General features: G+C 55.6%; 1 protein-coding gene and 1 long non-coding RNA gene across 4 annotated transcripts in view; one reads left to right on the forward strand and one right to left on the reverse strand.

The window, feature by feature from the left end:
- Positions 1 to 22,156, reverse strand: PKN1 (protein kinase N1). Of its 3 annotated transcripts, XM_032465438.1 has the most exons (23): positions 21,154 to 21,158; positions 18,415 to 18,479; positions 17,111 to 17,414; positions 15,527 to 15,678; positions 13,838 to 13,973; positions 10,854 to 10,999; positions 10,419 to 10,632; positions 9,715 to 9,909; positions 7,763 to 7,872; positions 7,528 to 7,671; positions 5,728 to 5,803; positions 5,504 to 5,645; positions 5,322 to 5,415; positions 3,607 to 3,686; positions 3,456 to 3,531; positions 3,274 to 3,365; positions 1,971 to 2,147; positions 1,738 to 1,800; positions 1,536 to 1,612; positions 1,192 to 1,334; positions 823 to 930; positions 657 to 737; positions 1 to 282 (listed from the first exon to the last, which is right to left on the reverse strand). In XM_032465438.1, the coding sequence occupies exons 2-23, from the start codon at positions 18,451 to 18,453 to the stop codon at positions 79 to 81; spliced, it is 2,853 nt and encodes a 950-aa protein (XP_032321329.1). In that variant the 5' UTR covers positions 18,454 to 18,479; positions 21,154 to 21,158; the 3' UTR covers positions 1 to 78. The 3 variants fall into 3 exon arrangements, with proteins under 3 accessions (XP_032321329.1, XP_032321331.1, XP_032321328.1); XM_032465440.1 differs by lacking the exons at positions 18,415 to 18,479; positions 21,154 to 21,158 and adding an exon at positions 21,952 to 22,156; XM_032465437.1 differs by lacking the exons at positions 18,415 to 18,479; positions 21,154 to 21,158 and adding an exon at positions 20,881 to 20,945.
- Positions 21,370 to 23,177, forward strand: part of LOC116659026 — a 7,590-nt gene continuing 5,782 nt past the window's right edge. The window contains exon 1 of the long non-coding RNA XR_004314299.1: positions 21,370 to 21,628. This is a non-coding gene — a long non-coding RNA (uncharacterized LOC116659026). The remainder of the gene's footprint in view (positions 21,629 to 23,177) is intronic.

The raw sequence follows: 23,177 nt of genomic DNA on the forward strand, positions 1-23,177 counted from the left end.
TGCATGGATGGGGAAAACCCCAAAGGCCCTTTAAAAACTACTAACAGCTCTGTCGGGGCAAGGGTAGGGGGGAGGGGGCTAGCAGCACCCGGCCACGAAGTCGAAGTCCTGGAAAGCGGCCTGCTCCGTGGCGGTGAGGGGCCGAGCGTCGCGGGGTGGGCTCAGCGTGGGGGCCTCCCCTGTGAATTCCTCGTCGAAGTTGCTGACATCAGTGCGGCCAGACAGCGTGGGTACGAAAGGCGGCGGCAAGCGCCGGGCCAGCAGGGCATCCCAGCCCAGTGTCTGCAGGGAAGGGAGAGGGGAGGTCAGCAGGGGAGGCTCTGGGCAGACTGCAGGAGGAGTCTGCTCCTTGCTCTCTGTCCAGCTCTGGATCTGTGGGGGTCAACATAGGGAGTCACAAGATAGAGGGGGAAAGTGGGAGGCCTGGGGACCCAGGAAGGATCACAGTGTGAGTGACGGAGGGAGGCTCTGGGGGTCCCTTCCGGGCAATCCTGGGCTCATACACAGGCAGTGCTCCTGACCAGGCCAGCCTGGAGCAACTGTGGGTGTAGGAGGGCCAGCGGGGGTGAAGGAGGGGGAAGGAGAAGCAGGCAGGTATCAAGGAGAGGTGACAATGTTGGAGGTGAAGCCACTAGGCCTGGGGGGTGGGACTTCACCCTGAAGAAAGGCTGTTTTTTCACATCCTCTGCATCCCTCTCGCTGGACCCCAACCTCCGCTCTGGATTCCTTCGCAGCAGCTGGGGGAAGGGAGTGCCGTGTCAGTTTTCCCCTTGCAGGCCCCAGAGCCACTCCCCTGGCCCATCCCAAGTTGGGAGTCCTCACCCTGCGCATGATGCCAATGGCTTCAGCTGACAGGAAGCGGGGGTAGCGAACCTCATCATTGACAATGCTGTCAAATACTTCCTCCTCGTCGTCCCCTGGGAACGGGGACTGCGGACAGGGAGAGCCGGGGTGAATTAGGCCCCTCTGGCAGCACCATACTCAGCTCCACCCAGAGCCCCAGCTGTGCCTTCACATGGCTCACTTCGGAGGGTAAGTACCCCATTTACAGATGCAGAAACTGAGGTCAGGGAGACAGGGCCACCTGCCCCCAACCAGACAGCACATGGTGGAGACCAATTTTGATCACCCCCCAACCCCCGCCCACCGGGCACACACCGGTACCAGGGAGCCGCCTTGGGCCTGCTTTACCTCGCCAACCAGCATCTCATAGAGCAGCACGCCCAGCCCCCACCAGTCCACTGCCCGGGTGTACGATGTGTCCGTCAGCACCTCAGGTGCCAGGAACTCCGGGGTCCCGCAGAATGTGCTGGTCCGGTCCCCATAGCCCATCCCTGGGGACAGCAGAGCCATATGAGGTTATGGTGGGGAGGGGAGGCAGCTCTAGCCCTGCCCAGCATGAGGTGGTCCAGCCAGCCAGCCCTGCCCTAGGACCAGAGTACAGGGTAACCCAGGTAGGGCTGGGGACTCTATTCCCTCCCCTTTCTGTCTAAACCCCAGAGGCCAGCCCCTCAGATCCCAGCCCCGCCCCTCACCCTCCTTGCAGAGGCCAAAGTCTGCGATCTTGACATAGCCCTCGGTGTCCAGGAGCAAATTGTCCAACTTCAGGTCCCTGTGAGGGAGTGGGGGGATGTAGAGACGGATGAGTGGGGATCTGGGCCCTGCCTGAAGCCTGAGGGCCCCCCAGTGGGCAGAGCATGCATGCATGAGCATGTGCATGCACACACACACACACACCTGTAGACAATCTTGTGTTCATGGAGGAACTGCAGCCCCAACACGACGCAGGCCGAATAAAAGCTGCGGAGAAAGGCTGGTGTGAGGGAGCCAGGACTCCAGGCAAGGGAGGAGGATCACATAAGGCTCTCACGTCCTCAAAAGTCCTCCAGTCCCCCCAAGTTCCAGGAGCCTGGGTTGGGGGGAGGCAGGGCCTGCGGGTGGAGGTGTGTGTGTGTAGGGGGCAGGCTCACATGGCTCGGGGCTCGGAGAACACGTCGCTGTGGATGTGCAGCATCAGGTCCCCGCCGGCTGAGTACTCCATCACGAAGCACACGTGCTCTGGTGTCTGGAAACAGCCAAACAGGTTCACCAGAAAGGGGTGTCCTGCACTGGTCACAGCTGCCAAGATCCGCTTCTCACACATCAGGCTGGGCAGGATGAGGAGGTGGGGGTCAGAGACCACGGCAGCTCCCTAACCCCGACTCCCCGATGCTCTAGAGGTCCGCAATCATCAGATATTTGTCAAGGGCCCCACATGGCTGTGCACCCTTGAGCAAGTTGCTTAATATCTCTGAATCTGCTGAACAGATACTCAGAATCCATCCATTGTCCTAGTAACAGTCCCCCAACTTCCATTTGGGGAGACGCTGGGGGGCTGTTACTTCCCTTTGAAGCACCCAATCTCCCTAACCAGGAATTGGTTCACGAATGGGCAAACCAAGGCAATGGGGCTGAATCTCAGGATTTCTGCTGGAGTTATTAAGGAGGAAGGGCTAAAGATGGCAGATGAGCCTTAAACTATTGGGATGGAGGACATTCTGCCCCCATGAGGGGACAGCAAGCAAAGCCCACACAGAGGAAAGCAGAACTGAGAGACATGAACTGAGCACCTGGTTAAAGCCATGCCTGAAGGTAGTCCATCCCTGGCCTTTTCTAATCCAGAGCAATAAATTCCTCTATTTACCTGTCTAAATTGGGTTCCTAGTTAATAAAAGGGTGTCAAAAAGACTGAGGACAGTCTCGGCATCTACAGGGGGCAAGGCACTGCAGAATGCTCTATAGGCATCCTCTCATTTAATCCACCTGGAAACCCTGCAAGAATGGCATTATTACTCCTCTTTTATAGATGGGAGGCTGAGGTTCTGAATGGTGAAGGGACCTCCTTAAGATTAGGATTTGAACTCAGGGTCCTGACCCAAAGAAGAGGATGTACAACGGCACTATTAATACCACAGCCTTCAGAACTCGAGTCCCTAAGTTCAAATCGCGGACCTGCAGCTTACCTTGGGCAACTCGCTCCACCTCTCTGTGCCATCAGCAGAATGGGGACAATAACAGTATTTACCTCTTAGAGCTGAGGAAGGAGTTACTGAATATAAAGCACATGGTGGGTGCTTTCTAAGGGTCATTATTATTATTGTCAGGGCTAGTTTAATAAGTATGAAAGACTGTTATGAGTCACTCTCACAGCAGCTGCAAGGAGCGGACAGCTCTATCTCCCATTTCCCAGAAGAGAAAACCAAAGTGCTCAGAGGGCCTGAGCAGGGTCCCCACCTCTCCACCTCGTCTCGGGCCACAATGTCCCCTTTCTTCAAAGCCTTGATGGCAAACAGCTCCCCGCTGGGCCGGAATTCAGAGAGCAGCACCTGGAACCGCAGGGTGGTAGGGGGAGGCCTTAGCGGCCAGCCCAAGGCCCTGGGGGTCTGGACCCTCCAACTCCCTGCCCCCCACCTCACCTTCCCAAAGTGACCCCGGCCCAGCACTGCCAGGAACTTGAAATCCTCGAGGGTCAGGGGTGACTTCCTCAGAGGGCTGTGGAAAGAGGAGACTGGTAGGGTTGGGACAGCGGGCAGGGGTGATGGGTGGCGGAGAGGGGAGGGGTATCACCTGCACAGGGCGGGGCCTGAGGTCTCCTGGGTCTGCGAAGGCAGCTCGAGAGTGGTGGTACTTTCCTGGATCGGGGAACTCTGTGGCGGAGAGAGGAGGTCAGAATAGCCACCAAGGCTCCTGTCACCTCTTTGACCTCACCTCTCCTCCCACTCACCTCCTCCCTCAATCCTCTTTCAGCCACAGTGTTCCATTCACTGTGCCCTGAACACACCAGGCACGTACCCACTCCAGGACCTTTGCACAGGCTGTTCTTGCCACCAAGAACTCTCTTTTCCCAACACCTGTAAGGTTCCTCCCTCACCTCCTTCAGGCCTTTATTCAAATGTCACCTTCACAGGTGGCCAGCTGACTGCCATACTAACTAACTAACAGAACCTCCAACACTCCCTGTCCCCCTTTTCTGCTTTAATTTTCTTCCCAGCACATTTTATGCTGTAAATATATTTTATCATTTATCTACTTATCCCTTTATTGGCACTAGCCCCATGGAACTACCTAACGCTTTATATCACATGCATATGTATCTCTGAAAAGAATCAAAGTTAATCTTTAATTTAAGAGGGAAAAAAATTACCTCCTGGTCCATCACTCTCCACTATAGACACAGTTCTAAAGGTTCAATCAGTGCAAACAGGTGTACAGGAGGAAACACGGTCTGCTCCTGCCCCAGCCAGCCTCCCCAGAGCCAGCCGCTGTTACTCATTTCCTGAGTATCTTCCTGGATGTATTCTATGCCCATTCAAGCAAAAGTGCAGGCACAGACTCTGTTTTCCTTGCACCCATTGTTGGTCATATTCCAATCTCACCTCTCCCAGTGGACCATCTGTCTTGGAAATCAGTCTACGCCAGCACACAGAAAGCAGCCTCATTTTCCAGTGCTGTGTACTATTCCATCCTGTCATTTATTTAGCACTGCTTCCAAGGATGGACCTTGAGGTTGTTTCCACTTTTTTGCCCACACAGAACTGCCATGGTGAACATCTGCATGTGTGTTTTTGTGCATGTGTGTGAATGTTCCTCACAGATGTCCAGGAGTGGAATTTCCAGGTCAAGATACTGCCCATTTTAAAAAAAATCTTTAATGGAGATACTGGGGATGGAGCCCAGGACCCTGGTGATGCTAAGCCTGTGTTCTACCACTGAGCTATACCCACCCCTCAACACTGTCCATCTTTAACTGAGCCAGCTGTACCCTCTGAAGGAGACGGAGTGACTCCCTTGCCTCCCACTGACTGCCTGTTTCCCTGCATTTTCCCCAGCATTCAATGTTATTAAACTTTTGGATTTTTTTTTTTGTTATCAAACTCATTGAATTTTATGAGGCATTTCATTTAATCTAATGCAGAAAGTAACCATCACCCTGGCAGGCTCTCTTGTGTCCCCTCCTATCAATGCTGCCCCCTAACACCCAGAGAAAACCACCATCTTGACTTATGTCATTGACATGAGTTTTAAATGTGCTCGTTTTACAGGACAGTGTACTAAGCACAGAGAGGTGAAGCTGCTTGGTGTGGGTCACACAGCTGGGAGGCAGTAGAGCAGGGACCACCCAGGTGGTGGCTCCCGAGCTCACGTTTTTATCCAGAATAGAGAATAGGACCCAGGTTCTGGCAGAGATGTGCTGTGTGACCCAGGGAAGTTCCTGGTAGTCTCTGGGTCTTGAGCTGGGAAGGAGGTCCCCCGACACTGCCCAGGCCAAGGGGGAAGCTCACCAGACTTGATGGGCTGGAAGGAGGGCCCAGAGGGCTCTTCTGGGGCGAGCTGTCTGAGTCAGCCCCGAGGTGCAGCTTCTCCACAGATACGTCGCTGCAGCACAAGCAGGAGGGTGCATCTAAGACCCAGCACCCCCAGAAGCAGCCAGGGCAGCTGGAACCCCAGGGTCCTCCCTCCTTACCCTGAGGACCGAGCCTCGGGTCCTGGAGAAGGCCCGGGGCTGAAGGTGCCGGTGGCCGAGGCGTTGGGGATGAGCCTTCGAAGCAGCCGCACCCAGGTGGCAACATCAATGTTCATCTGCCGAGCGCGCTGAAACGCCTTCCCTGTGGAGAAGGGGGCAGGTGTCACCCTCCAGGACACTTCCAGGACCCCTGGTCTCTCCCCTGCCCTGGTCCCTCCTCTCACCTTGCTGCTTGGAGAAGATCTTCTTCTGCCTTCGGAGCCGGGGTATCCTCTCAATGACAGGGTTGCGGAAGGTGACCTGCGGGGACGGGCCTGCGTGTGAGGACCGTTGCCCACCTCCGGGCAGCTTGGTGGGGAGGGCCTCAGGATCACAGGTGTGCAAACGTTGCAGGAGTCCAATCACTGTGGCATCGCGTCCAACCACAGAGTACTATGCAACGTGTTAAGGGGTCAGAAAACCCAGTTATCCTTCAACAGGGCCACCTCCTGAAGTGTCATCTTGGAAAGACAAGAAGCAGGCAAGCAGGCCCCTCTCCAGGGGTGGGCAGCGGGTCTGATCCAACAAGACGTACGTACAACTCTAGCAAACAGGTCCTACACTTTGTCTAGTGTCCCAATTCCCCAAAATGTGGTCCCAGCCCAATAGCGTCAGCATCACCTGGGCACCTGCTGGAAATGTAGGTTTTCAATCGCATCCCCCCCTCCACCACTGGACCCTCTGAATCAGAAACACCGGGGATGGGGCCCAGCAGCTCGTGTTTCACCAAGCCCTCCAGGGGACGCTGCTGCCCACCCACGGGGGGATACCACTGGTCTAGCTGGATTCTCCCAATTCCAAGGAATCTTCTAGAAGGTGCTAATGTCACCAAACTGTGTGGTGGTTCGAGTGGCTAGCAGCTAGTACACAGGATGGCACGGCTATGGAACACTTCCATCTACAACAGAACTCAACTATTATCGGCTCATCGACGGCAGAACTGCAGGAAGTTCTATTGGATGGCACTTCGGGGGAGGAACAAGAACAAAATAGAATGTTAGAAGTAAACCTTGAAGGCAGGCAGGACTGCCTCAGAATCTGCCCGAGGGCCACCCACCACCATCCTCCACGTGGGTTCTGGATGGTCTTCCTAATGGAAGAACAATTTAATTTCATGGCTCTGCCGTTGGAAGTCAGCCCTACTCTGCTCCTTTCCTTCAGGGGTCCTTGGTTATGAGATCATATAGGAACTTCTGCCTGGGTATTTAGACACGGGGAGACACACGCACACACACGCACATGCATATATACATAAAATAGGTCACATTTATATGTTAGGGGCAAACTTAAATAATTTGTGAGGATGATTTTGGTTAAATGAGGGGGCCTCGGTTTCCTCCTCTGTTAGATGTGACCAATAACCGTCCCACTTGCACTGGGTCACTGTGAGGATTAAACACTTAATGCCAGCACAGTACTTAGGACAGGGCCCGGCCACGTGACAGGGGTCAGCTAGCAATGTTATTTAGATCGTGGGCTCTCAACCAGAGGACACTGGCAACGTTTGGAGACTGGTTGTCACAACTTGGGGGAGGGGACCTTGCTACTGGCATCCTGTGGCTGGAGGCCAGGGATTTTGCTCAGCATCCTACAGTGCACAGGACGGGCCCTGCAACCCAGAATGACTATAGTGCCAGGGGAGGGAGGGGCGACCCTGATCTGGACCCTAACATTAACATCGCTGCAGAAGGACTCTCTCTACCCAATTGTGGCCCAGGTACCAATCTCCATGACATGTTGCCGGGTTTTGCTTTTCTTTTTTGGCTTGAACAAAATTTTGTTATTTCTTCTTCTTCTTCTTTTTTTTTTTTTCTATCTTGTGCCAGAACAAAACCAATCCCAGCTTAAGTTGGCATTGATGTAACTAATGATATGTACTTTTCTATCAATGTTCAGAGACCAATAGAAAATATGTTTTCTCCTTCTAGAAAACCAGGAGCAGGAGACACAAAAAGCATTTTCTGAGGGTGGGGGTCAGGCTGTACCTCGGCCACCAGGCAGCCCTGTGGTTCCATGTCCAGCTGCACCTCGTGCCTCTCGTTGTCCAAGAAATCCTCCAGCTTCAAGAATTTGAGGGCACACAGGCCCCGCTGGTCCCGCCAGAAAACAGCCAACTCCAGTTCCCGAGCCTCAGGGGAGAGGAAGAGGGCCATCACTGGGGATGCCTGAGGCCCCAAGCCCTTCCTCCTGCCAGCCTGGTTGTCCCTCAATCCAGCTCACCCTCTCCAGCTCCAGGGTGAAGCTCTGGTCCCAGGCGTGGGGGCCACAGGGCTTCCAGGAGGTCTGCCCCACCACGGTGTTATCCAGCTTGAGCACCGTGCTAACCTCACCTGGAATAGGGGTGGGGGTGGGGTGTCAGGAAATTTGGGTTGGTGGGGGTAACCGCTCGTATCTTATTAAAGAAGTCCTCTCTTCACCCATCACAGTCTACTGTGCTGTCTGACCCAGCTCTACAGTTCTGCCTTTCACGTTAAAGCCTTTAACCCACCTTCAGTTGATTTTTGTGTATGGTGTGAGGTGGGGGATCCAAATTCACTTTTACTCTAAATGCAAGTTCTAGCAATATATTCCTAAGTGCTCACCCTAGAAAAATGCAGGCAAGTGTACATCAGGAGATGCATAAATATAATGCTTCTATAATGCCCTAAACTAGAAACATCTCACTGTCTGTGAACAGGAGAATTAATATATACAAAGTGGCAGAGAGTATAGCTCAGAGGTAGAGTGTGTGCTTAGCGTGCACAAGGTCCTGGGTTCAATCCCCAGTACCTCCATTAAAAATTAACAAACAAATAAATAAATAAACCTAATTACCTCTCCCCCCCAGAAAAAAACAAAACAAAATTAATATATACATGGTAAGATAGTGTTATTAGCTAAACCGTGAAATTGCTGATGTTCAACTATTTTTTACCTAAAAAAAAAAAAGACAGCAATTTGATATGGCTCAGCCCAAGACAATGAACTATCCCAGAGGAGTAAAAATGAATGAATGAATGATAGTTTCATGCAACGATATGGACAAGTCTCCCAGACAAAGTTGGAGGAAATAAGCCATGACCATGGAATACGTTCTGTGTGATTCCACATATATGAAGTTCAAACACAGGCAAGTTAAACTATATTGTTTTGAAATGTGTATGTGGGTGCTAAAACTACAAAGAAAAGTGAGGAAATGATAACCATCAAAGTCAGGAGAGTAGCTACCTCGAGGACAGAGGAAGGGGCTGGAATTGAGGAGGGGGCATGAGGGGGCTCCCAGGGAATTCTATTTCTTGACCTGGGTGGTGGTAACATAGGTGGTTACTCTACTGTTACTCTTCTTTTATTCATTCTTTTTTAATGCACGTATTAGTGCTTTTTTTTTTCACATTGTGGTAAAATTCACATAACATAAAATTTACCATCGTAATCATTTTTAAGTGGCCAGCTCAGTGGTCTGAAGTATATTCACACTGTTGTGCATCCATCTCCAGAACTCTTTTCATCTTCCCAAACTGAAGCTCTGTTAGCATTAAACAGTAACTCTCAGTCTCCCTCCCCGCCCAGCCCCTAGCAACCACCATTCTTTCCATCACTACTAAGCAGACCACTCTAGTTCCCTCATATAAGTGGAATCATATACTACTTGTCTTTTTGTAACTGGCTGATTTCACTTGGCATATATGTCCTCAAGTTCATCCGTGTTGTGACATGTGTCAGAATCTCCTTCCTTTTTAAGGCTGAATATTATTCCACGGCATGCATGGACCACATTTTGCTTATCCAGTCATCTGTCAATAGACACTGGGCTGCTTCTACCTTTTGACCATTGTGAATAGCACTGCTATGAACATGGGTGTACCACTATCTCTTTGAGACCCTGCTTTCCACTCTTTTGGGTATTTACTCAAAAGTGGGATTGCTGGATCATATGGTAATTCTCTGTTTAATTATTTGAGGACCTGCCATACTATTTTCCACATTTTACATCCCCACCAAAAGTGCAGGAGGGTTCCAATTTCTCCATGTCCTCCGTAACACCTGTTGTTTTGTTTTCTTCTGTTTTGTTTTGCTTTACAGTACCCATCCTAATAGGTGTGAGGCACTAGCTTTTTAGAATGTTACAAGCGTGGGACATCCCAGGACCCCCCACACCATGACATCCCTCCCGGCCCTTGAAGCCCACTCACTGGTGTTCTCGGCCTCCGCTTTGAGGCTGCTCCGGCCACTGAGGCTTCCACTTCGGCTGTAAAGGCCCCGGGCTGGGCGGCTCAGGAATGGGGTACGGCTGTCGGGGGTCCCAGGCCCCCCTGCCGAGGGTGAGGGGTTCCAGGGGATGGTCTCTGGAAGGTTCCTGCAGCCCACCACACGTACTTCCAGGGTCCCTGAGGGAGGGGCAGGCTCATGGTTGTGGAGTCACATCAGATCAGAGGTCTGACAAGGGCTGGGGTCTATAGGAGGGCTGGTCTGGGGAGGTAGCGGCTGAGGGATCTAAGGAGGGTGGAGCTGGCTGGCTTGGGGCTGAGGGATCAGAGGTTCAGGGCTGAGGGGTCTGAGAAAGACTGTGAGACCGAGCTGGGGGACTCTGGCTGGAGAAAAAAGGGCCATTTGGGGAGGGGTGGGGAAAGTGAGGACGGGGAGATGGGGCAAGAGTCCAGAACCAGAGGGCAAGGTGGGGCGGGAAGTCCAGTGTTCATGGGGCTGTCTGGCCTGGGGAAAGGTGGCCCAGGGCTAGAGGGTTAGGGTAAATGGGGAAGGGAGAGAATAGTGGGATGTAAGTCCAGGGTTGGAGAGAGTGAAGATCAGGGTTGGCGGTCGAGGGGCTGTGGGACTCGGAGGGGTCAGGAGCTCAGAACTGTGAGAGTGAGGTCCAGGTGGGGAAGTCGGGACCTACCTGTGAGCGGTGCGGGCTTGCACAGGGTGCTGTAGTGTGTGGCGGGGAAGGGCCCGGCCAGGCGGGCACTGAAGGCAGCGGACGAGGCCGCAGCAAGTTCCTCTCGCAGCAGCCGGCCCTTCGGATGGTCGGCGGGCAGCTCCCCCAGCCTCCGCTCCAGCGCCTCCCGAAGCAGCCCCAGCTTCTGGTTGGACTCTGTCAGCTTCTCCTGAGCCTGCGGTGGGAGGAGCCTGGCCGGGCTGGGGGCGGGATCGGGCATGCCCCTCCCCGAGGGCAGACCCAGGGCCCTCCCCTGGACGGGCTTATTCCTACCTGCGGCTCCTCGCTCGAAGCCCAAGCCCTCAAACCACCTGGGTCCCACCCCTGGGATCCCAGAAAAGGAAGCTCGCCTCTCGGGGAAGAGCCACCCCTCCGGGTGGACGCCCCGCCCCTCACCTCGCTGACCGCCTTGCGGTCCGGGGCCTTGGCGGCGCTGAGCAGGCGCAGCACGTTCTTGGCGCCCTCGGCCACCGCGTGCTCGACTCGGAAGTGGTGCCGCAGCTCCTCAATGCGCAGCTCCACGGCCCCCAGGTCCGGACCCCCTGTGGGCGTGGGACACGAGGCAGTGAGGCCACCCTGGGCCTCGGGCCAACCAGCCCGGTTCCAGACTCGCAGCACTGTCCACAGACGACCACCACCAACATGCATGAGTTTCTCCCAAGGCAGGGGGTCACGGCGACACAGCCACACCGTCACCCACGGGCAGACAGCCACACTTCCACCTTGATGCTGTCACTCTTTTGCCCAGACACCGTGACGCACATGGATGGACCCAGGGATGTAAACTGTCACCCAGGGCACACTGTTAACACAGGCTTAGGGACAGATACGTTTTCAGGGTCCCACTTCATCCCCAGGGACTGTCACAGGAACACCATGGCAGTTGGAGAGCCACAAGGATATAGTCACGCAGACACAGAGACACTTAATAAAAATAGTAACTTTTATTCATTGCTGATGGGAATACAAGTTGCTTTCCAATGGAGGCACTTCGGCCATTTCGATCAGAATTACAATTGTATTTACCCTTTTTAAAAAAAACTTTTTTGTTTTCGTTTTGGTTTTTTTTGTTTTTTTTTTGAGGGGGAGGAGGTAATTAGGTTTATTTATTTATTTCATGGAGGTACTGGGGACTGAACCCAGGACCTCCTGCATGTTAAACACACTCTCTACCACTGAGCTCTACCCTCCCCCATGTATTTACCCTTCGATTTGGCAATTCCAGTTCAGAGGCTTTATTCCACAGACACACCTCTGCACTTGACATATGTTCACAATTATTCACAGCTTTCTTTCAAAGAGCAAAAGATTGGAAACAACCTCATTTCCTCTAGTAGGGGTCTGAGTAAATGAATGGTGACCACCCACACCATGAAATACAATGCAGTTGGGGGAACAGGGACACTGTCACTCATAAGGTGACAGTGGCATTATCACTTTGTCACCAGTGTAGGCACTGGAACATACCCACCCACAGGCAGAGAAACAGACACTTTCACAAAGATGCCGTCACACTGCCACAGAGGGACACTGTCACGGGGGTGAGGCCGATATCAAATAGATAGATGCCTTGTCAACCCCCAGCAAATGGACACTGTCACAAGGGCAGAGGGAAACAGTCATGAAACACAAACTCTTACGGGACACAGTCACATGGTGGCAAAACTCCCAGGGCTTTAACTCCAGCCCAGGAAGAATGACAGGAACACCATCACACTGCCACATGGGTAAGGCATAGGGACGGTAAGGAAATGCCATCACACTGCCATACAGGCAGGGCAGCATCAATAATACCCATAGACACAGAGACCCAGTGTCACAGAGAAACAGGCTGGCCACCACACCCAGTATGAAGTCACAGGGATGCAGCCATACCCCAACACAGGACACAGCCACGGTCACCTAATGGCCCAGGGACAGGTACAAGGATACATCATCACACAGGTGTAGGAAGCCTGTCACCCAGAGACACAAGGTTACAGTCACCCTTATCCATAGCTAGAGATCCCAAGGACAGTCTTGCTGTCCTGTATAATGACCCAGACTCAGACTCTGGCATTCGGTCAGAGTCACAGGCACCCACAGCTGTGTGGTACTCACCGGGCCTTCTGTCACATGTGCCCACTCACTAAGACTTTTACACTTACAGGGACAAAATCAAGCAGTCACCAAAGGTTACAGTGTCACCCAGGGGCACAAGAATGTGATCATACCTTCACACACTGTCACTGAGGAGCCCACATAGGCATTCAGGGTACAATCACACAGTCACACTGACACCTCCCTCCTACAGTGACACATACACTGTCATCTGAGTTACAGGCCCCATTGCTATCAGCTACATGCTAGTGTCCCTGCAAAATTCAGATGTTGAAACCCCACCCCCAAGATGATGGTATTAGGAGGTGGGGCCTCTGGGAGGTGATTAGGTCATGAGGGCGGACGCTTCACAAATGAGATCAGTGTCCTTATAAAAGGGACCCCAGAGATCTCCCTTGCCCCCTTGGCCAGTGAGGACACAGCAAGAAGGCAGCTGTCTGCAAACCCAGAAGAGGGCTCTCATCAGAGGCCAGATCGACTGGCATCTTGATCTTGGGGACTTCCTAGCTCCTAGAGCTGTAAGAAATAAATGTCTGTTGTTTAAAAGGTCTGCGCCCCCAGTCTGTGGTATTGTGGTATAGCAGCCAAGTGCACTAACACCCACCAACAGCTGACACCTCTCTCTCTCACGGTGACACAAAGTATTACAGTTACAGGGCATGCCTGCAACCTCCGGTCCCCACAGTCGGCATCACATTAGTACTGACACACACATCAGTAGCCCAGACACACTCACCCCTGCACACAATACATCAAGACCCTGTCACAAATTCAGGCTGACAATTGGGCTGACACCCCCCCAGGCAATCATCACTGGGACACATGCAGAGTCACACACATGCTGTGGAACCCACAGTGCTACACCACAGGGGTGACCAGGCAACCACCTTGTCCAGCAGTGCGTACATTTTTCCCATAAAGAGCCAAAAGGTAAATGTCTTTGGCTTTGCAGACCACACGGGCCCTGTTGCTACTACTCAGCTCTGCTGTCACAGTGCAAAAGCAGCCTCAGATGCTGGTAAATGAATGAACATGGCTGGGTGCCAATAAAAATTTATTTGCAGGGGAAAAAAAAAAAGGCAGTAGCAGATTTGGCCCACGTGCAAATCTTGAGTGGGACAAAAGAGGAAACTGAGGCCCAGAGGTCAGGAATGGGGTTCTAGTCACATCATGAGTCACAGTACCCAACTCCCTGCCTCAGAATGGGACCCTTCACGGGGCTGGGAACTGAACTCTGCAAGGTGGAGTGCAGGCCGGGCTGTTTCAGGGCAAGGACTCACCTTGGGCCTCATCCGGGGCCGCCTGGCTCTCCAGCTGGCAGGCCTGCAGTGCCCGGCGGAGCTGCATGCGGATGATGTCAATCTTGGTCTTACTATCCTGCAGCATCTGCTGGGCCGTCAGCAGCAGCTTCCGGTCCTGGAGGCAGAAAGGGGCCGTGAGGAGAAGGCTGGGCTGACGGGGGCTGACCACCAGTCCTGCCGTCCACACCGTGCAGGCCCAGGGCGGCCATGTGACAGAGCGCTCACGTGTGGGTGTGACTGCAGGTGTGTCTTTGTGTTCCCAGGTGTAGAGGGAAGACTCAGCCCATGGCATTTGAATCCTGGCTCTGCCACCTAACAGCTGCGTGATTTCGGGCAAGCCACTCAACCGCTCTGGGCCTGTTTCCCCATCAGCAGGAGTGGGAGTAATATTAGCAACACCCACCACTGGGCTGAGGATTAAAGGAGCTAATCTGTGTGTAGGGCTCAGAGCCGTGCCTGGCACCAGCAGGCCCTGTATTTGTGTCAGCTGTCAGAGTGGCGTACGTGTGGGTGAGTGTTCCCCGTGGTGGGTGTCGCCCTGCCTGTAGCCACGTGGGTGAGTCCAAGGGGGACTGGGTGGGTGGGTGAGGAAGTCTGCAGTAAGTGGGGGTCCAGATGTTTGCGTGTGCAGCTCAATACCCAGCGACGACTAAGCCTGGCCAAGGACCCCATGTGTGTATACAAGCCCCGGAAGCTGGTGGTGGATTTTTTCCATCTACTTGGTGCTGAAACCAGGAACTGCTAATCTGTGGTGAAAGAAACCTGGGGCTCGACCGAAGAGGGCAGGAGGGCGCTTTCTGGGTGACTGGAAATGTTCTGAATTCTGGTGAGGTGGTGTGTATGCAGATAAAAATTCATCAGGCTGTACTCTTACGTCTTCCACCCTTTACGTCTGTATGTTACACCTCGATAAAAGGTAAAAAAAATCTGCATTGTCTGTGCCCTCCCACGTAACACTCACACCTGTGTGTGCACACAAGCATGGGTGCTCCCTCAACAGTGAGTAGGGGTCTCCAGCTGTAGGTCTGAATGTGCTTGTTGATGTAAGCATCTCTGGGTGTTGGCAGAACTGGGGGGAGTGTCTGTCTGGTCTCTGGGTGTATATGTAATTGTGTGTCTGTGTGTCTGGGTGTACTGTTGGCCTGTGCTGTGTGCCCTGGGTGTTGTATGATGGTGTGTGTCTCTGTGTGTCTAGAGGTGGCCGCAGTGGTTACCCTCCACGTGTCTCTGAGTGTTGTTACTGCTGTGTCTCCAGATGTTATGACAGTGCTCTAGGTGCTCATATGACTCTGTGTGTCTCCAGATGTTGTCATGACCGTGGGTGTGCCTCTAGATGTGAGGATGATGGTGTGTGTGCATCAGGGTTGACCACGTGTACATGTGTCAGAGAGACGCCACCAGCAGTGAAAGGCTGCATGTTGCCCTGACTGTGGATGCCCTTGAGTCTCTGGGGGTAACTGAGAGACTGGGGGGGACAGTCTCTGCCGTGTGTCCGTCTGACATCACCCACAGTCACCCTGTTTCCCACACACCCCATGAGCTGCCCACACCCTAGTTCTGCTGCAGTCACCCACCAGCCCCTGTCTCCAGCCCTCTGTCCCACGGACTACCCCCACCCCCAAGCCTGGGATGTGCACGCAGTGACACGTGCACTCGCATTGCCCCCACCTTGGTGCTGCCATTGCTGTACGTCTGGATCATGTTTTCTGCCCCCTGCTTCACCTTCAGCTCGATGGCCAGCTGCTTCTCCAGGCCGGCCACGCGGCTCAGGTTGGTGGCCGAGCAGGCCGGGCCGCCTGCACCGGGGGACTGGGGGGCATCTGGATGGGGTGAATAGGACAGAGTCATCAGGGCCCTCACCTCCCTCTGCCCAGGAGGCTCTGCCCCAGCTGAGGGATCCATCCCCAGGGCCAGGGGGAGGAAAAGCCGGGGGCCAGGGCCCAGAGGGCCCAACCACCCAAGCCCTCCCAGGGAAACCCCTCAGGGCTGGGGCAGGATGAGCATGAAAGAGCAAGAGTCCTGCAAGCACCCAGGTGTGCTCGAGTCCTTGGTGTTGGTGTGACTGGATACACCTTTGGCCGGAAGTCCGCTACTTACACAGCTGTGTGGGCATCTGTGGCTGTGGCTGTGGTTACACCTGTGACCTGCGGGTGCTGGTGTAACTGAGTGAGTGTGAGTCTCCCTAGGTGCTGGTACACCCGTGAGTATGAGGTGTCAGAATGCCTGTGTGAGATTCTGGGTGCTGGGGTGACGATGCATGTGCTCCCGACTGTCGGGTGTTCAGATCTCCCGGCACTGGTACAACTGTGTCCAAGCGCCTGGGTGTTGGTACAGCCAGACATGCGTGTCTGGATGCTGGCATGGCTCTATGTGACTCTCTATGGACTCTGGGTGCAGATGTGACTGTATGAGATCTTGGGTGTTGGGTGAGCTCTATCTCTAAGTGTTGATGTGACCATGTTGGTCTCCAGTTGTTGACATTCCCAGGTGGTGTATGGGTGTTGGGGTAAAGGATGTTGAGTCTTTTGGCCTTGTCTGACTGTGTGCATGAGTCTCAGGCTGTTGAGGGGTTGGTGGACCTCTGTAAGGGTTGGGCAGCCGTGAGTGTGTGAATCTCTGGGGCTTGGCGTGAGTGTGTGTGAGTCTCTGGGTGCTGGGTGGCAGTATGGAAGTCTCTGCGTGTTGTGGTGAGTGTGTGAGTGCCTCTGGGTATTCATACGATAATGTGTAGGTCCTTGGGTGTTGTCTGAGTGCTGGCATGACTGTGTGTGAGGGTCCCTGGTTACTGATGTGACGTGTACATGGGTCTTTGGTCGCAAGATGAAGAAGTTCTGCAGACCCCTTGCGCAATAATGTGAATCTGCAGACCACTGAACTCTACACTTAAAAATGATGTATTTTATGTGCTTTTTGACCAAAATTTAAATTTTTTTAATAAATAAAAATTAAAGAAACTTTAGAGTCTTTGGGTATTGTCCAGGCGGTGGTGTGACTGTGAGCCTAGAAATGTGTGTGACACTGTATAAGCCCTCTGTTGTTGTCTAGGTGTGACCGTGTGTACCTTTCCCTGGGTGTTGGTTTTGGTGTTTGGCCTGACTGTACCTTGCAGCTCGGAGCTGTCGTGACCGAGTGTGTCTCCCCGGGGGTCAGTGGCGATGGGGCTGGCCTTGCTCTGGAAGACAGCAGGGGCGCCCCGGGCAGTGGAACCCCTGCAGTCCCGCATCCCGGGGTTGAGGTGGGGGCCTGGCTCACCGTGTGTGGCAGCTGCAGGGTCGGGCAGGACCACGTGGGCGTGCAGCTCCTGAAGCTGCTGGTGCAGCAGGTCGAGCCGGCGTGAGGAGCCCCGCAGCACCAGCTCCACGGGGCCCAGGCTGCGGCCCAGGTCGGTGGTGGCCCGCCGCAGGTTCTCGGCGCCCTCCTTCAACTTCAGCTCCTTGCGGATCTCTCGCCGCAGCCGCTCCCGCTCCAGCTCCAGCTGCTGCTGCACCCCGGGGGCCGCCAGGTCCGCGCCCGCCAGGCCCAGCTGCTCCAGCAGGGACCAGCTGCGCGGCTCGCTCTGCAGGGGACGGGGCAAGGTCAGTGGGGCCAGGGGGACTCTGCGGTGCAGACCTCGCTCAGGCCTGGCCTGGCCTCCTCCCAGACTGAAACTCCCAGCACAGGGCTTGCTCCGTGTCCTCTGACACGCCCCCCAAACTGGGAGGTGAAACAAGGCCCTGTCCCAGCTTTCTGACACCCCCAAATTGCGAGGTCCCAAGGGCAGGGCCTTCTTCCTTCCCTGTCCTCTAAGACTAGGGGGCCATAGGTAGAGTCCTGTCTCCCTTCATCCATCCTTACACAGTGGGAATCTAGAGGGCAGAACCCATTGCCCCACCACTGTGCCCCCCCAAGCTAGCAGGTCCCCGAGGAGAGGCTCTATCTCCCTTCTACTGTCCTCTCAAATTAAGGGGTCTCAAAGACAGGACTCGTCCCCCTTCTGTTGCCCCTCAAATGATAAGGTCCTGAGGGCAGACCCCCCTTCTCCCCTCTGTTGCCCCCCTAAACTAGGAGGTCCCAAGGGTAGGCCCCCATCTCCTCACCCCTTTCCTCAAAATTAGGAGGTCCTGAGGGCAGACTCCATCTTCCCCCTGTGGCTCCCTAAACAAGGAAGTATCAAGCACAGGCCTCTGATGTCCCCCCAAACCGGGAGTTTGGGGTCCAAAAAGCAGGCCTCTTTTCCTCACTGCTGTGCCCTCACACAAGGAGGTGCTGAGGGCCGTCCTCACCTTACCTCTGCTGTACCCCCAAGCTAGAATATCCTGGGGACAGTCCCCATCTCCCCTCCTTTCATCCTCTACAACCACGACCCTGAAGACCAGAGCCCTGTCTTCTTCCTCCTCTATCTCCCTAAGCTGGGAGCCCAATGGGCCCCAAACAGTTTCATCTTTCAAACAAAAACTCCAACGCCACCATCTCATCTCCTCTAGGTCCAAAACCAAGAGGTACTGAGGGCAGGGCCTCCAGCCTGTGCCACTGGGGTCCTCCTCTGCCTACCCCCCCACCAAGACCTCAGCCCCCACCTCCAGCTCCTGGTCCAAAGGGGCATCGGCCTCCGCCATCCTGGGTCCCGGCTGAGGACCCCGCCCTCTTCCTGAACCTCAGCCTGGCCAGGGCCTCTCGCTTGCCACTTCCTCTTTCCTGCTCGCTCCCAGCAACTCTCGCGACAGGCCAGCTCTGGGGCTCGGGGGCATCTAGAGGACCTTCCTCTTGGCCCCCACTCCTGGGATGAGCCTGCTTCTCTAGAGGTGTCCCGGGGATGGCCCCAGCTCCCTGTCCCGAGAGAATGCCCAAGGGGTACACAGCATGCACACACTCACAAGCCCACTACCATGGACGTGAAGAGCAGCCTCCCTGGGGTACACAGGCTGGACCTGGGTGTGTATACACTCATACACCTATAGGCACGTGCATGGAACACAGGCTGGCAAGTGTGTGCACACCCCCACGCCTACCCCTGTGCACACTTGAATGTAAACGCCCATGAGTGCTCACGTGGGCAGGCCAGCCTCTTTCCCGCAGACGCAGCCTGTCCCAACTTCCGGCTTCTGCTAAGTTTGGCCTCTGGCTGCTGCTGACCACAGCTCAGGGGCCTCAAGCCCCGGCCAGCCCAGTGGCACCTCCCCGAGGCCCACATGGTGAGGAAACAGCGCTGGAGGGTTGCGATGAGAGTGCCACCAATACCAGCGGCCCGCTAAGGCTCAAGTATGACTCCTACTAACAAGGGCGGTTACAACAAGCTGCCCCCGGGTCAACAAATGCAACTCCATGAGTCAGGTGCTATTATCACCCCATCTTCAAGAGGAGGAAACTGAGAATGGGGGAGGGGACAGCTCAGTGGTAGAGCGCATGCTTAGCACGCATGAGGTCCTGGGTTCGATCCCCAGTCCCTCCGTTAAGTGAAAAATAAACAAATAAATAAACCTAATTACCCCCCTTACCCCCCCCGCAAAAAAAGAGGAGGAAACTGAGCCCTGAAGTGGTGACATAACTTGCCCAAGGTCCTGCAGCCAGCAGGAGGCAGAACTGGGATTTCAAACAGGAGTGCCTGGAATCTGAGCGCTGGCTAGGTGGCAAGCATGACATAAAGACCCCCACATGCATTATCTGCTGCCACTGTGAGAAGCCATTTCACAGATGAGGAAAGTCATGGCTGGCTCCCGAGCAACCTCAAAGGCAGCTGCCCCCAGGGAGGATTTACTTCAGGGCAAAAGCATCATTCCCACGAACTGACTGACCCTCACATTTAGCCTGGGCAGCTGCCGTTTTTCTGCCCCACTTTGCAGGTGAGGAAACTGAGGCTCAGATGGCAGCAGCAGTTCTCAAAAGGGGGAGGGGGTTTCACCGCCACCACGCCACTTCTGGGGGGCATTCAGCAACATCCAGAGATATTTTTGGCAACTGGCTGTGCTACTGGTGTCTACGGGGTTCGACAATGCACAGGACAGCCCCCACCTCAAGAATGATTCAGCCCCAAATGTCAATAGTGTGGAGGCTTAGAAACCCTGGATTAAAGGACAGAGACTCAAACCCTGAGCTGCTGACTGTGACCACCAGTAAGGATTTCACAGCAGCCCCACCTGCAGAGTGTGCTGGCCTGGTCTCTGCCTTTCCCCACCATGAAAACCCTCTTAGCCTCATTTTTCCGATGGCAGAACCAAGGCTCAGAGAAACAAAAGCACTGGGCCTACCACACACCATGAGGAAGTGACAGCTCTGGAATTTAAATCCAGGCTCACCTAATACCACTTGCTACCAACCAGGCACCACCCACCCCCCAGCTCCACCCCATCCCCAGCAGGCAGAGCAGGGGTACAGCCAGGAGCAGGGCCAGGTCAAATGGGGGAAGTCCAGGCAGAGAGGTGGAGCAGGCTCCCTCAGCCCCACCTCCTCTGGCAGCTGAGGCTTGAGAATATGCAGAGCAGAGAGGCCCGGCCTCCTGGGTTCTCCCTTGGGTGACTCACTACTACCCAGGGCAGGGGTCACCTGAAGGCCAGCAAGATGAACCCATGAATCAGGAGCCTGGCCTGGCCTTGGAGAATCCCTACTCCCTCAACTCCCACCATGAAGCAGGAGATCCCAAGTCGAGAGAGCCCATCTCCCAGAATTCCCCTCTTCCCAGAGTGGCCAGGGACCTAGACCCCATGTCCGGAGATTTCAATGCTTTGGGTGTTTCCGGAATCTGGACAGGACATCCGTTTGCCGGACACAGAACAGACAGGCACACACTGGGACAGACAGAAGGACAGGTTAGCAGACCCAAGCAGCCATGAGAAAGGAATGACTAGGAAGAGGGAAGAGAGCAGGCAGGAGATGGGAAAGGGGACCAGGGCATGGGTCCAGCCTCGTTCCAGGAATCACAGCCTCTGTCTGGGTCATGTTTGCTACACACCAAGCGCATGCATGCGCCAGGGGATTCCTACACAGCCCTCCCAGGGCTGAGGGGTAGAGGCAGGGACCCCAGCCTTCCCCAGCCCCCAAGGTCTGACCTTGTGTGATCGGCAACACCAGATACGCCCAGCTCCTCGGCAAGGCTGGCAGGCCATCAGCAGGACTGGGGTGGGGGACAGGGGGTCACAGGGGAGACACAGAGGGGATGTGGGGGCAGGTGCAGAAGGAGACGAGAACCCAGTTACACAGCAACCACAGGACGATGGAGGGATGATGAGGCACTATTGGGGACACCAGAGGTACAAGACATGTCTCAGACTTGGGTTACTGAACCAAAGAAGGTCAGAAGTCACCCTGACCCTGCTTGTCACAGATAGGAAGATGAGTCCAGGGCTGTGATGTCCACAAGGTGGCACACAGAGAATCTGGCTGGGAGGCCGATTGTTGCCAGTCACCTGTGCCTGTGTGTATATGTGTGTGTGCAGGGGGGTGACCCAGCCCTGCCATCTATGCCCAGGCAGGATTCCTAGTATAAGAGAATCCCCAGCCTGTTGACCTGGACACTCTTCACCTGGAGTAAGGTTTCACCTGGTTGTGTGGGTCCCCAGTCCCCAGTCCCCAGACCTAATGAGGTGACTCGGGCACTTCCGCCAACAGGTGCCAATCTGGGTGGCGTCGGGACCATTGTAAAGCGTCCGGAGGCGAGGGAGGGAGGCCCCCCGCTGGAGCTTTGTTGTGCGGCGGAGGAGAACGGGCCTGGCGGCCTCCTCCCCTCCCGGAGCACCGCGCCAGGCACCTGCCCAGGTGGAGCGGCACCTGCCTGGAACCGAACGCTGGAGGTGGGGGGTGAGTGGCGGGGGCGACAGGCACCGGGATGCACAACCAGCCACAGACACCCGAAGTCGAGCCTCCGCCGCGCCCCTTCTAATTTTCCAGGAAGGGTGGAGCTTGGGGATGCTGCGGGAGCTCCCCGCTCCCCCACTGTGCGTACCTCCACCTGCCGAGAAGGGGACTGTGCTGGCTCCACGGTGCCGACCCAGGGAGGGGGTACCCAGGGCTGAGGGGGCCCCCGCCTTGACTGCCCTGTTCCCGGGGGCTCCAGCGGCGCGCGGGCGGGGATTCCCGGCTCCGGCTGGCCGCTGGGCGGCTGCGGACGCAGGTGCGCCTACCTGCACAGCGTCGCTGGCCATGTCCACGCGCCGCCCGCCAGGGGTCCCCGAGCGGAGGGAGGGGCGGTGAGAGGAGCGCGCGTGCGCCCCGCGCGGGGCGGGGAGGGGGCGGGCGCGGCACGACCCCCCCGGCGCACGGCCCGCTCCGGCCTGCTCCGCTCGGCCCCGCCTGGCCAGGCCGCCGCGTCCGCGCGCCGCGCCCTCCGGCCCCAGCGGCTGCCGGGCCGGGTCACGTGACCGCCGAGGTCGGCGCCCGGGGAGGGGGCGGGGCCGAGGGGGCGCGGCTCCCGGCGGCCCCCGGGGCTGCGGGGTCCTGCCGGTCGGACTCCCCCTTCTTTGGCCGAAACCACGTCGTCTGCTTCCGCCGCCTTTGCCTTTTTCAGGATCTTCCCGCTGCTCACGGGCCCCCCATTTGAGCGCGCGGGAACCCGAAGAAAACAGTGAGCCACGTTAAAGCGGGGAGCTGTGGAGGCCTTTGAGCCTCCGGGGATCTCTCTAAAAAAAACCCGAAACAATTCATCCCCCTTGATGTTTGCAAGTTCAAGCGTCTTAGAACGATCCCCCATTCAAGGCACCGGAGCTTCCCCATAGGCTGGAGACAAATTCTGAGCAGGCGTGGGTTCAAAACCCAGAGCCCCATGTCCCCAAACCCTAGAAGCGCCTCATCTGTGAAACGGGAAGGCTTTACTCACCCACCCCTTAGGTGTTGATAAAATTAGTGCATGCCAAGGGCTGAGAACACAGTAAGCGCTCAATAAAGGTTAGCTGCTGCGATTTTTAATGTTTTGCGTTGTTATGAAAAGGGGTTTGACCCCTAAATCCGTCACGGACTTGCTGTGGGCCCTGTGGCGCCTGAGCCTCAGTTTTCCCCGCTGTAAAATGGGGACCCCTCTTCGGGGCTGCTGCATGCAGATGGCGCTCTACAAATGCAGACTCGTGCCAGATCGGAGGCAGAGGGTGGAGACCTTTGAGGATCTTCTCCAGGGTCTCCGGAGTCTCTGGAGCGTACAGCTTTTATCTCGTGGTCAACCCCGCACTTCCTTTCAAAGTCGGTGACTGAGCCAAGCCGCGGTCCCTTGGGCGCCGGGCGGGGAGCGCTCCGTGGTGGCGCCTCCACTGTGGCGCCCCCACTGTGGCGCCCTCCTGGGACCCGTCAAAGCGCGGAGGGCTGCAGGTACCTTGGTTACCCGATGCTGTGCGTGGTTTGCACCGTCCCAAAGACCGGG

This window comes from Camelus ferus, chromosome 22, assembly GCF_009834535.1.
Source record: "Camelus ferus isolate YT-003-E chromosome 22, BCGSAC_Cfer_1.0, whole genome shotgun sequence".
Taxonomy (NCBI): domain Eukaryota; kingdom Metazoa; phylum Chordata; class Mammalia; order Artiodactyla; family Camelidae; genus Camelus; species Camelus ferus.